Genomic DNA, 12,865 nt, shown 5'->3' on the forward strand with positions numbered 1-12,865 from the left:
TGTGTTCCAACGATATTATTGTCCACCACATGGACTGGATAGTCTTCCTCTAAAAAGCATTCTTAGATCATACATCTCATACTGATCTCTTCCTCAGCTAGAGGTGAGCCTGAAACAAAACCTAAGACAAAAACACTCCCAAAATTTGGGAAAGCTTGGATCTGATCCTAAGCTTTAAATCTGGTTTCCTTCCCTATAACAGACACCCCAAACTTCAGGAAACTTTAGATCTGGACTTTGACTCAAGCTTCCCTATACATTTCAACAGCCCTTTGAAGACTACTCAATTAATATTCAAGTATCCAACAGAATACAGTCCATTAAGGGTGCCAACTGCACTTTTATTTTTAAATGTAAGCTAATAAGAAAACAATATATGGCCAGATTTCCAAACTGTCCTCCAGTTTGTCCATGTATTTATCTGCATGTGCAAAAGCCAATACAGTGCACAAAAATCATGTGTGTGTCTCCATCATGCAAAAGTGTCAGAAGCCAGGAAGTTTGGCTTCATGCGGTCAATTAGCCATTTTAGCTCATGTAGTTTTTAAATATGATAAAGTTAACTAGAAAACAAACAAGCTTGTGTTTTCTATTTTAATACTCTCATGTTCTATCTTACATGGTGCAGCATACCTTTAAGACACCCAAATATAATTCAATTGAAAAAGAATCTGTTCTAAAATGTTTCTTACATCTACTGCAATAGTCTCGCAGGAATACTTCACCTCAGTAAGATTTATTAAACCTATTGATGAAAATCTAACATTTCACCATTTGTCATAAAAATCTTTGGTTTAAAAGATCAGGGGAAAGAATGTCTGTGGGAAAACCATAGAGAAATGCAGAAATTACCAATTTCTGTTCTTCAGTGAGTCTCTTTTCTATGCATTCCTTGGCAGTTTTCAATGCCTCTTTTAACTTTGTGGGAATCTGGTAAAGGAAAGAAAATAATCATGGTATGAGATGTGCCAAGCAGAATTAACACTGCCAAACATCCACTTTTAATCTGAGGAATTTTTGGATCTATGATAAGGCCCCAGGTTCTAACACTGATTGTTTAATGAAGATAACTGTGTATCCACCTAGACCACATGGGATTTCTGCAAGCACTGCTCCCTCCAAACCTGACTGCAAGCCTCAACAACAGGAAAAGAGCATGGTGTATGATGGAGGAGTTAGGCCAATGTTAACCTAGCAGCGGTTCAGATACAAGGTGCTTCAGATGGGACTGTGGACTAGCTGATGGTTTAGAGTGGTTCTGTTGATTTCTTATGGGAAGGTTCCAATCAGTGGCAAGGAGATCACGCTCCCATGCAATCCTTCAGGAGTCTGTTCTCACCACTGCTGTTGGAACGCACATGGCAAGTAGTTGGTAAACAGGCACGGCGCCGGATCTATATTCGGTTACTCATGCTTTGAAGAGATTGTTTATCCTGAATCTCCTACAGAACTTTATGAAGTTCACATTTGTTCATCTTATAACAAAAAACCACCAAAGAAAATCTTGCTGTTTACTTCTCTTGTCCACTATGTACAAGTAACTTCTTTTCTGAGGGAAGTTTGAGGCATCTGCAGAATTTGGTGCTGAGTAGCCTCCCCCACTATCCCTAAACCCTGAGTTTGCTTTACGTTTGTGTCCGTGTTCACAGTAAGGAACAGCAGCTACCATCATCCTTAAGAAAATCTAATGAGTAAGAAATACAAGTGTCCCAGGGACATTTCAATGAAGGAATCCAATGAACAAGCTCCCTTGCTAAGTGCTGCTGAAAGAAACAGCAGCACTGGTGCCTTGGCAGCCCTGAACATAGCCAAGCGTCCATCTCATTCACGCAACCCCCCATTTCAGATGGATAGCACCAAGGCCCAAAGCCAGCCACATAACCACATAGTCAGCAGCAATACATGATACGCCAGAGTCGTTCACTTTTACCTTAAACTGTGGTTTCTCAGAATTCGTTAGTAGAATATCACTGAATAATCTGAAAGGAAAGAAAAGTTCAAGCTGGTGTGTTATTTCCAAGAGACAGACAGGATCAAGAAGAGAATGCAGCATTAGCACCATCCCCTCCACTGCTGCTTATTCTTTGCACTAAGACAAAGTGGATTGGACCAACTTCTGCTGGTGAGAGAGACAAGCTTTCGCGCTCACACAGAGCTCTTCTTCAGGTCTTTGCACTGGCATGTATATGGTGCTTTTCATCCAGAGGGTCATAATGTACAAATAGCAATCCTCCCTGACACGTAGCCACCTCTGATGTGGAACATGCAAGACTAGCTAACAGCTTTAGGAGGAGACCAAGAGAAACACTTTGACAGCTGAAACAAGGTAATTTTAGTTAGGCAGACTAGACTCTCCCAAAGCCAACTCTCCCTTTGCTTAAAATGCCACAACGACTACAGGGATCAGGTGGTTTTTTGGGTACATTGCATCTAAAAGATCACTCCTCTTTGACAAGAAGCTCTCTCTTTGCACAGTCATATATTCAAAACAATAAAGAGCATGGAAGACATCTGAGTAAAGCTTCACATTTCCGTTTACCTGGATTTTAACACTCCAGTTAAAGTAATTGAACAAGGAAAAAACATTTCATTCAATCCCACTAGACAGCAGCAACAATACAAATGATTAATCCTCTTTTCAGAGCACAGGGGAAGTACACTAGAGGGCAATGTTGTTATAATATTTCTATTTTCAGACTATTTCCAGCTACTTTCTATTTCTTTTTGAAAACACAGTAGAAGGTTGTCCAGTGAAATGTCAGAGTTAAATCCCCTGTGACCAATAGTTTCGAATTTTGACACTATTGCAGCTCACCACATGTTTACACAAAAGTGATGAACTTCTCCAACATCCCAGATCCAGACACTCAGGAACAATAGTAGGTAGAAAATTCAGAGAAAGGTGTGATAAAGTTGTCAGAGTCCCTCTAAAACCTACTTGTTGATTTCTTTCCCCCCCCCGACCCCCTGCTTTTTAATTATGTGCCCTTGCCAAAATTAAACAAACTCTTTCTACAGAATAGTATTTTATTCAAGGAGAGAAAGGTTTATTTTTATTGTATTGGCATGTATATGAACCCAGAACCTACACATTCCAAATCATGCTGCATGTACACATCAGGTTAGACTGGACATGGATTATCTTCTTTAACTCATGACCTTTATAAATTCTTACACCAATACCATTTCCCTGTTGTCAGATTTCTGTTTATTTCCTCTCCCCCTCAAATAAAAAAAAAAAAGAAGAAAGACAAAAGACAAGACTGCACTGACCCTTTCCTACCAGAGAATATAGAACTCTACAACACGCCCCAAAATGTGTGGCAAGCTACACACCGGGGGACTAGGCCACAATTCTAAAGGACAGAATATTACACTTCTGCCCACTCCCTATTTTGAGCACAAACATTGAACAAAGCAATAAAATCTACTTTGTTAATCACATTGCAGGCTCACTGCCAATCAAATCTATTAAGGATCACTTCTGCATCTTAGATGTTTTCTTATCATCCCTCCATGTACTTTTGCATGTGTTCGTAATGGATGGCTGGGCCCATTTAAATAATTACAGCAACATGCTCTGTACATCGGGCTTATATTTTTCATCTTTATATTTACTTCCCTTTTTTGGGGATTTATTTTTAGCAATTTGAATTTTATGTAGAGATCCAAAATCAGAGGTTTTCAGGGCTCTCTTTATATACATACTTATTATAGGGTATACAATGTAATATTATATATTTACTCATTACAGAAATAAATACTGTAATGAATAATCTCTTGTCATGTTCCCTGGCATACTTTAATGTAGAACCATTTTAAACAGCACTATGCTAAAGTGCACTAGGGAACTTTTAGTGTACATCAGTAGGATCTACATGGACCAATTAACATGCAGCACATTAGTGCACTTTAGAAATCTCGCCCCAGTACTCCACATTACTGCTCTATATAGACAAGCCCTTAGATACAAGAAACCATTTCCAGTGGGGTTTTTTGATAAATGCCAATTTTTTCTTTTTTTAAAGAAATAAGGAGTGTTTTATGGATGTTTATTAATTAAAGTTGAAAAATCAGAAGTCCTTCATTAAAATGCAAACACCACCTGTGTGGGTGAATGTATTATATGCTACAATGTAGCAAGGGTCAGAATAGTTTAAGGAACATCATCCATATTTTACAAGTGACGTACATCAAATAAAGTTAGACCATTAATGCTCTCATTTAGGAGAGGTTATTCCTCCCCCCCCAAAAAAAACCCTTTATTATGAATGATGAGAGCACAGAGAAAGCTTTGCTCATATTAATATAATTAACAATACTAAAGTCTACAAAAAACAAGGCAACGAGAACTTACGACATCTGTAAGATCTTGGAGACAGCTGGCATACCATTCTTTAGGGCTTCACAGGAGAGTAGGGATTCCAAAACAGCCACTTTAAAAAGGAAGGAAGGAAGGAAGGAAGGAAGGAAGGAAGGAAGGAAGAGAAAGAATGGGCAGATTTTTATACTGCAGGAACACATTTGCTAACATTGCTTTCCTTGGTTTGGGATAAAAGATTAGGCACTGTTGTGTAACACTCCCTAACTAACCTTTCAACTAAAACAGTTCAGGAGCAGTAGATATTACTTTTACCAGATGATCAGAAACTGTGTAGTAAAGAAAGAATAATAAAGCAACTCAGTGTATCTATGTGCCATATATATTTCTTCAGGGAAAAGGCATCTCAATACAGAAACGTACAGGTATGGTGCATTTTCTATTGTAGTTAATTTAGTAAATAAATTATCCAGCCTCTGAACTCTCCTTCTAAAGCTACAAGACATATTAAGTAGGTTTCTAGTGTAGTCGAATATGTCCTTTATAGCTGGATTAAAAGAAAGGCAGACAATTGAAGTTACTTTAAACAGAGACTAATACCTCCCCAATAGTATACTGACCGACTGACGCCGATGGAGCAGGAGGGAAGCCGTCCACTGGGATTGAATCTGGAGGTCTCCCATACGTCATTTCATACAGTAAGTGACCAAAGCAATGTACATCAACACCTTCTAAAGTCTAGGAAGACAAAAGCCCAGCTTGCTAGAATCAAGCAATTTTGCACATTTCAGTTTCAAGATTTACAATGTTCCATTAAAGAAGGATGGGCTTGTGGTTAGGGCACAAGACTGGGATTCAGGAGATACAGGTTCAATTCCTAGTTTTGCCACCAAACTGTGTGACCTGGGGCAAGTCCCTTAGTCTCTCTATGCCTCAGTTCCCCATTGATAAACATAATCCCAATCCTCTCATGCTTTGCCTATCTTTTCTATTTAGATGCTAAATTTGGAGGGGAAGAACAGTTTTACTATGTACACAAACTGCACCTAGCCCAAACGGCTCCTCTAATAAAATAACCCCTTCACAAGTGATCTATTTGGCATTTTCAGTTGCAGGTGACAATTCAGCTAATTAACCTAATAATTGACCTAACTATTTTCTGTTCACACAACCCTTATTCCTACAAAATATAGATTTTTGAAAACCATAATACTGAAAGGAAATCTTGAGCTAGCTCATTTTTCTATTATTCAAACAGTAAACACCGAGATTTAATATACTATATATAAATGTATTAATAGTAATAGTACACATGCCCACACCACCACACCCCACTGATTTCCAACTAGCCAATAAGTAGATAAAAAGGAAAGTATCCAAAGAAAGAACTATTTGTACAAAATACCAGAGAGCTTAGTTCACTATGTTAAATTAAGCCAAATGCACTAAGTGTTAATAGAGGATGTTCACTGGCTTTTAGGTTGTTAGTAGCAGACATATCTGTGGCTGCACTTATTGGCTAAGACTTTAGTAAGTTTTGATGGCACTGACAGTTAATATAACCGTGAACTTTTGAAAGTTTCTTTGGCAACTCAGTACAACTGTTGAACAAGGTCAGCAGCTGTCCCATGTGATACCTTATGTAATTTATTACAATGAGTACTTGAGGGCAAGGCAACATACCAGTTAAACGCTTGCAAGTTCTACAACAGGGCAGATTTCCCAACAGAGGGGAAGTTAGGTCTAGCTTCTCTGTAGACAGAGTCTACTGTTGATGTGCAAATCAACAGCTGAGAAATAACCTGCACCAACCCCCGCCCAACTTATGAGTTTTCAAGAGCCAGACATCTACATAATGCCTCTAGTCCATTCATCTTAGAGAAAACATTCTCTATTTCATTCCAGAGATATATTCTAACTTGAGCAGATGCCTACAGAAGTCGTACTTTCTACAACAGCATTAAGGTCACTTTTCAGGGTTGATAAACTATTGTAATATTTTATTGTCAAGCACAAATTGTTTTACTATCACATCTACGATGATTTTCACGTAGGAAATATCTATTTATTGCTTTATATTTTAAGTGACTTACATTAATTTTCCGAAATTGTGAAAAATATGATCGATAAAAGGATGGGAGTCCCAGCAAGGAATTCTCTAGATCCAGCAACCTGCACGTATCACCGTCCAACATCACGTTGGAGGAATGTAGATGCCCATAAGGAAATCCTTTTTCATGCAAGAATTTTAATACCTGAAAGATCAGAGAAAAGTGTCACTGCGAGGACATCTGTTTGGACGATTGTCAGATAATGTTTGAAGTGTACTTAAAAGAATGCACAATGGATGGATCAGCTCCCCAGACTCTGGATCTTTCATTTTTCCCCATTCAGCTCCCACCTTCTAGCCACACGGTCACAGAGTCAAGCCATCTTCTACGGCTCTTCATTCACAGATTGGGACTGGCACCACCTGTATGATCACACTCCTCCCTATACCTCACCTGGTGGTTTCCCCAACCCATCAGGCGCTAAAGGTTCATGTTCTCACATTCCTCTCTAACAACTGTTTCCTCTAGCCACTTCAATCAGAATCTGCTGCATTTGGTTTCTTTTAAGTAGCTGGAATCTGAACCATCCTGTCTTCCCCATAAAGGAACTATCCTGTGAGATGCACACCTTTATTGCTCTTCTCCCATGGACTTATGGGAGTTTCCCAGCAGACTGTGGGAGTTTGACCTTTTCTCCCACAATTCCACAGAGCTCCCAAAACGGCTTCTGAAAACTCCCAGAAGCCTCTGCTTCACAGCATCATGTCAGAAACAGTGGGATAGATGGGGCAGGACAGTAAGGATCAAGAACAGAGTTTTTTTGGATAAAAGGATCTCTGGCTCAGGGCAAGGACTAGTCACATGTGAAGTGAAAGGTCTGTATCTACTCTCTCTCTAAAAATCTCACCCCTGCAAATAGACATTTGATGAATGGTAATGGCCATGGAAGGAAAAACATGACCAACTCCCGTCTGCAGTACCCTGTATAACCACACAGATACTCATGTGGTGGAAGTTTGCCTGAGTCTCACATGTGTAAGGGAGTGTATCTAGTCGAGTTACAAGTAGCTTGTTCAATGAAACAAGTATACGAAGGAAATCTTAAGACTAATTCCCTAAGGCTCCTATTGGTGCCAAGATTCATGATTTCTCACCACCAAGTGCTAAAAAGGGATAAAATAGACGACTAAGGAAAACATCAGAAGAGGAGATGTACTATAATCTTATCAGCACATATAATATAATCTTAATCAAGAAGTCTTGAAAGTTGACACTGATCAAACACTCACAATAAACCTGGAAGTGATTTTCATGTAAACAGCACCAATACACATATTGAAAGGTTCTTGGAGCAGAATAAGAGGCTGATAAAAGGGGTTTATCTACTGTCTTTTAAAAATAAGAAAAGGGTCAAACTGAACCAACGTCTACAATATGGTTTTAAAACTTTTTTTGGAAGATGAATACATTTAGTGATGTAAACTGCAGCAAGTAGAGATTTAAAAGGATGCTGCTGACTTGAATTTTTTCTTTAAAATTTACTGATTTGGAAAAATTCCAGTTTCTGATGAAGCACCCTTTTAAGTACTAGAGCCTGATTTTTTCAAAAAAGTTACCCTTATTAGTGCTTTTATGGTATCCCTACTCCTGTCTATATTTACGGGTCTTTCCGGCAAGAAAAAAAGGTAGTTAACTTAGTCCCCAGCACAGCAAATGGATCCACATGGGCAGACCCTGGCGCCTGTGCAGAGCGCCAGTTACATCACAATGGGGGCTCCATGCAAGGATAAGGGTCTGCACACAAGGATCCAATTGCAGGATGGAGGCCTAACGATCAGGGCTGGCCCCAGCTTTTCTGCCACCCCAAGCGGCAAAAAGAATGGTGGCACTTCAGCAGCAGCTCAATCGTGCCACTTCTTCTGCGGCAGTTCGGCAGCGGGTCCCCCCTCTCTTCCTCTTCGGTGGCAGCTCAAAGAGGAAGAGAGGGAATGAGGGACCCGCTGCCGAGTTTCCGCCGAGGACCCGGACGTGCCGCCCCTTTGAATTGGCCACACCAAGCCCCTGCTTCCTACGCTGGTGCCTGGAGCCTGCCCTGCTAACTATATAGGGGTCTACACTGAACTGACTACACACAAAGTGTGGCCAAATGTACAAAATAAACTAACTGCAAAAGGATACAACATTTTTAACTCCCTTCCATTAGAATAATCCCAGCTGTTAATTAGGAGATTTTCAAGCCGTTAATTATGAGGATATTATCCCTTTAGTCACAAATGCATTTTAGACAGTAAAAGGAGTTACCTCTAATATTTGTCTCCCAAATGTTTTTATTTGCTGAAGTTCAAGACCTTGAATTTTTTTGGGATTGCAGTACTTCTTCAGGAATGGGTCTTTTGGTTTGGCCTTTAAAAAAAAATAAAAAGAAAAGTACACAGCTATTAATGAACATAAAATGCCATGCTCGTACTAAGCAATTATAAAGAAGAAAATTTAAGTACTCTTGATTTACTCAACAGTAAAACATAAAAAGCACTTTATACTATTATTAATACACACTCTAAAGACCATAAAGTAAAAAAACATGGCAGAGCATTTTGCTAAAAATCAGTGCCATTGTACAGTACCTTATAGATAAGGTCCTTTAGTGTTCCCTTCTCATTGAATGGTCTAATTACCAGTGCCGAGGATTCATTGGCTGTGGCAAAAGTGACTTTGTAAATGTAGGGATGCTGCCAAAAGAAGAAGCTATTAAGAAGATTCATACATCTTAATGTGGATTACAGTAAATTCATGCTAGATTCATTTACTAGAGAACAGATATCCTGAAGTAATATCATGCATTTGAATTATTTATCAAAATGACAAGCCAGAGTCTGTAGTCACATCTGCTTAACAGACCACTACTTTAGTCTTAACCAAGGGCAAACATAGCAAGGATTTCATTCAGCTTCCACTGAAGTAGACAGGAATCTTACTCCCAATTTCAGTAACAGCTGGATCAGGCCCTAAATTAGTAACTCACACACAGGGACGTGCACAGGAATTTAAATTTAACTGCATTTGAAGCAGCATGTTCTGTGCCTCTGCCGCAGCCCTGGGGCTGGAGGAGCTTGCTTTGCCCCCTCCAATTATTGGGGGGGTGCCCATGCCCCTGCTTGCCCCCCCCCCCCCGTGCACACCTCTGCCCACACATGATAAAACAGATGTACTTAAACTGGAGGTGACCAAGCACAGGGTTCAGGGGAATTTGGTGGGCATCAGGGGAAGTTAGGAGGTTGCAAACCTCATTACCTGCGCTCTTCCTCATGATCTCTTACACTGCAGTCACTAGCTTGTTGATAAAAAAGGATTAAGGGTCCAGTCCTGTAAACACTCATGCATGTGAGTAACTTTAAGGGGAGTTTAATGGGACTATGCTGCATAAAATGTTGTTGTAGCTGTGTCGGTCCCAAGAGATTAGAAAGACAAGGTGGCTGAGGTAATCTCTTATATTTGGACCCACTTCTGTTGGTTAGAGAAACAAGTTTCTGAGCTTACACAGAGCTCTTCAGATCTGGGAAACTTACTCACACTTGGTCGACACCACACTTAGATTGGTATAACTAGGTCGCTCCAGGGTATGAAAAATCCACACTCTTGAGCAATGTAGTTATACCAACCTTAACCCCCCCATGTAGACAGCACTGTGATGGCGGGACAGCTTCTTCCACTGACATAGCTACTACCTCTTGCAGAGTCATTGAACTGACAGGAGAGCTCTCCCCCATTGGCTTAGATGGTCTTCACCAAACACGCTACAGCAGCGCTGCTGCATGGATGTACGTTTGTACCATAGACCTGCCCTTAGTGTCTCACAGCTAAATACAAGATGGAACCGATTGTTTAGTGTAAGTAAGTAGTTGAATGGTCCCTTGAAATACATGTTAAAATGAAGTGGCCTGTTATGTTCCCTATGACTGAAGGAGTATTAATGGGCCAGGTCACCTTGAGTGGTCCCTTGAAATATGTATTAACTATTTATGCTAAACAATCTGTTCCATCTTGTGTTTAACTGTGAGACACCGAATGTGGTTATGTCTACATTAGAGCACTTACAGCCTGCACCACTGTGGTGCTTCTGGTGAAGACGCTCTCAGCCAATGGGAGAGAGCTCTCCTGTCAGCTTAATGATTCCTGCCTCCATGAGAAGCAGTAGCTATGTCAGTGGGAGAAGCTCTCCAGCCAACATAGCGCTGTCTACACTGGTGCTTAGGTCAGTATAACTCACCTTGCTTAGGGGTGTTGATTAATCATCTGTTATACTGAAGTAATTTGTAGCAGAGACAAGGTCTAAGTTTCCCAGACCTGAAGAGCTCTGTGTAAGGTCAGAAGCTGGTCTCTCTAACCAACAGAAATTTGTCCAATAAAATATATTACCTGAGCCACTTTGTCTCTATTTATGCTGGATAAAGTTACTCATGGGTTTGTGGGCTCAGGCCCTAGATTTGCATATGAGGTAGTTCAAGACTAAGAATTCACAGCACTAGTTTCATAACCTTTTCAGAAATTAATATCACTCACTAGAGTAACAGTGCAAGTGGGCACTATTTACTTTCTGCTGACAACTTTGCTTGCAGGATTGGAAAAAAACAACCATACCCATTTAAAACTTGGCTGTAAGAATTAGCCCCAAGGTGACACAGCAAAAAGCAAGAGAGTCTGAAAGCGGAGACAGGCCGCACAGGACTCCCTTTGGGGTCAGCAAATACCATTCCTTATTCAGATAGAGTTACTACGATTGGATCCTGCCACGTGGTGTTCCCTGGAACATCGGAAATAAGAGCACTGCCTCCAGGCTACTAACAGACTGCAGACAGAGCACAGAGGATCAAAACACATTTCATTGATATCCATTAGATCCTCAGGACATCTGATGAGTTGTTAAACAATTAAATGTATAGACAGCACTATTGTGAGAGCCTGAAAATCTTGGACATTTACAATCAAAGCTGATGCTAACTCAAAGTATTATGGAAAGATAGGAAGAGGAAAAGCACAGCAGCCATGACTGACATTTCTGGTACTGCTACTTTCTTGGGCGATTATATATTACCTCACCAGGGTGTAGGAGGCTTAACTAGTGTTTGCAAAGGCTTTGAGCTCTTCAGATGAAAGCAGTTTTATAACAGTACACAATATTTTTATATTAGACTGCATACACTTTTTCAGGATTAGTCCTCATAAGGGTTAGTTTTGGGTTGGCTCAGTTTAAGAGTCATCAAAGTAACACTCACAGAACAAGAAGGAAGAAGTTTCACAGCGCACTGGAAGTCTTTATCAGACAAGTATTTATCAGGGCCAAAGTCAGCCTAGAAATGAATACAAACAGTAAGGCATCAGCTGACTAATATACAGAAAAAGATAGAAGGATTTTCACTTAGTTTGCTCACAAGTTACTAAAACAGCTGCTTCTTAAAAATTTACCTCTAGAGTAAAAGAGGGCAAAATTCTAATGCAAGGTAATGCTTTATACATTATGAAAAGAAAAATTCTAGAAGCTAAACTAGCTCACAATTGGTTCACACTGCCACTTAGAGCTGGATCCCAAGCACCCAAGTTTACATGTTTCTGTTATTCACATGCAATATCTGATAACACACTATGAAGTTAGGCTTCACTAAAATAAGATCTTGAGGATGATTCATTTATTACTTTTGTTGGGGATGAAGGCAACCACACAGAGGTGTTTTATAATGCTGCTTTGACCAGTTCATTTATAGTTATCTTGAAGAACCTGAAAGTGGGATGAAATTTAAGATGCAAGCATACCCAGCTTAACATTAGTCGCTCCTTTGGTTGATTCTTACTCCTCATTAAGAAATACCTCTTACGTATTCGCCAACCTAGAAGGAAAAAGTTTTCATTTTTGTTTTTAAAAAAAGCTACTGAATCATGGTAGGGTTTATGTGCTCACTCTCTATTATGCTTCTCCAATAAGAAAATTCTTGTAGATTTACAAAGATCTCTATCAGTAGGGCATTATACCAACACATACCAAAATTATGTCAATGTGGAAAGATACATACATAATTTAAGGTTTCAATGCTTAGTATGATCAGTGGTAAGACTCCAAATTCTTCATCAAATTCAGTTCCATATACATAATGATAGTGCTCTTCTAACTTGGCTCAAACTGCCGCCATAATTCTCCATTTTAATTAAGTCTCCTTCACAAAGAGAGACACTCCCCCCTCTCTTGCCTCCCCCCCCCCCCAGGAACAGTAACATGGCAGCCATGTCTCTCCTTGACCAGAGACCCAAACTGCCCATTTCTTACCTATATCTTTTAGTGGGTCTACCACCTCCCACTTTGGCTCCGACCGGAAGAACATCGAAACATGCTGTAAGGCAATTTCTGCAAAGAGATTTTTAAAAGTCGGTTAGTTATACACATATTGCTGAATGTTCAGAGTCAGAAGCAAACTCCAGGGATTCAGGCTTTGCTTCACACGTA

General features: G+C 39.9%; 1 protein-coding gene across 2 annotated transcripts in view; it reads right to left on the reverse strand.

Annotated features, from left to right (window-relative positions):
* PXK (PX domain containing serine/threonine kinase like) overlaps positions 1–12,865 on the reverse strand; it is a 52,038-nt gene that overhangs the window by 13,220 nt on the left and 25,953 nt on the right. For both annotated transcript variants that reach the window (XM_065408300.1, XM_065408301.1), the window contains 10 exons: positions 12,689–12,766; positions 12,181–12,254; positions 11,646–11,720; positions 8,997–9,101; positions 8,674–8,775; positions 6,415–6,576; positions 4,942–5,059; positions 4,358–4,436; positions 1,931–1,979; positions 853–930 (listed from right to left, as the gene is read on the reverse strand). In XM_065408300.1, coding sequence (XP_065264372.1) covers positions 853–930; positions 1,931–1,979; positions 4,358–4,436; positions 4,942–5,059; positions 6,415–6,576; positions 8,674–8,775; positions 8,997–9,101; positions 11,646–11,720; positions 12,181–12,254; positions 12,689–12,766 — 920 coding nt within the window. The remainder of the gene's footprint in view (positions 1–852; positions 931–1,930; positions 1,980–4,357; positions 4,437–4,941; positions 5,060–6,414; positions 6,577–8,673; positions 8,776–8,996; positions 9,102–11,645; positions 11,721–12,180; positions 12,255–12,688; positions 12,767–12,865) is intronic.

Source organism: Emys orbicularis, chromosome 7 (assembly GCF_028017835.1).
Source record: "Emys orbicularis isolate rEmyOrb1 chromosome 7, rEmyOrb1.hap1, whole genome shotgun sequence".
In the NCBI taxonomy this organism is placed as follows: Eukaryota; Metazoa; Chordata; order Testudines; family Emydidae; genus Emys; species Emys orbicularis.